Genomic DNA, 837 nt, shown 5'->3' with positions numbered 1-837 from the left:
CGCGGCACCTGCAGCCGGCTGGGACGGGCACCCCGTCCCTGCCCCGCGGACAGCTACGCACCCCTGTCCGCCCCAGCCTGCCCCCCGCTCCCCCATCGCGTGGGGCGAGGAGCGGTGGAAAGGCTTTCATGCACCCGGAGGCAGAGAGAGGGGTGTCTGCCCATTACTGCTCCGAGCGGTCCCGGAGAGCCCTCCCAGCCCCGCGCTACCCGGGTTTCCTTGCCAGTGCTTCGGCCCGGTTTTCAGCCGAGCTAAGCGCTACCGGCGTTCCCTGCTGCTGCCAGCGTGCACCACGGAGGCCCAGCACGTTTGCAGGTCTTAGGTGTCCGAAAGGGCAGCGGCTGAGAAACCGTGGCCCTGCGTTCGTATGTAAAGCCAACAAGCGCGGTGAGGGTTTGGCCGGCAGGTACACGCGCCCCCGAGGCAAATGTTTTCAGCATCTGTATTTTTAATACATTGCCGTGCTTTGTTAAAACTTTAAATAGTTGTGGTTTGGTTGGGTTTTTTTAGGGAGGTTGTGTGTGGCCTAATTAGTGTCTTTACAAACAGCTTGGTAGCTATACAAAAGGCGCATCTTTATTTCCCTCCCAGGTACCCGGCTGCAGCAGCCTTCCCGAAGGGGAGGCCTGTTCCGGTACGCGGTGCTCAGACGGGCTCGGGGGCGCGGGCTGGGTTTTTTTTCCTCCAAAACACGAGCTGCGCCCCGTCGCCGCTACGCGGGTTTGCGCTTCGCTGCGCCCCGGCAGGGCCGGGGGCTCCCTCGGCACCCCCGGCAGAGCCGCGGGCCCCAGGGCCCGGCTGCGGGAGGGAAGGGAAGCGGGGCCGGCGCTGAGCTGA

The 837-nt window shown here is 64.3% G+C and overlaps 2 protein-coding genes across 2 annotated transcripts in view; one reads left to right on the top strand and one right to left on the bottom strand.

The window, feature by feature from the left end:
- FBXL13 (F-box and leucine-rich repeat protein 13) overlaps positions 1-96 on the bottom strand; it is a 92,990-nt gene extending 92,894 nt beyond the window's left edge. Inside the window, exon 1 of the mRNA XM_010581100.1 lies at positions 9-96. Within this exon, the coding sequence (XP_010579402.1) occupies positions 9-96 (88 nt within the window). The remainder of the gene's footprint in view (positions 1-8) is intronic.
- Positions 97-128: 32 nt separating this feature from the next.
- The window catches only part of ARMC10 (armadillo repeat containing 10), a 7,578-nt gene continuing 6,869 nt past the window's right edge, over positions 129-837 (top strand). The window contains exon 1 of the mRNA XM_010581099.1: positions 129-387. Coding sequence (XP_010579401.1) covers positions 129-387 — 259 coding nt within the window. The remainder of the gene's footprint in view (positions 388-837) is intronic.

Source organism: Haliaeetus leucocephalus, unplaced genomic scaffold, assembly GCF_000737465.1.
Source record: "Haliaeetus leucocephalus isolate CR32 unplaced genomic scaffold, Haliaeetus_leucocephalus-4.0 Scaffold751, whole genome shotgun sequence".
Taxonomy (NCBI): domain Eukaryota; kingdom Metazoa; phylum Chordata; class Aves; order Accipitriformes; family Accipitridae; genus Haliaeetus; species Haliaeetus leucocephalus.
The sequence above is the reverse complement of the archived record's forward strand: the minus strand, read 5'-3'. Positions and strand labels throughout refer to the sequence as shown.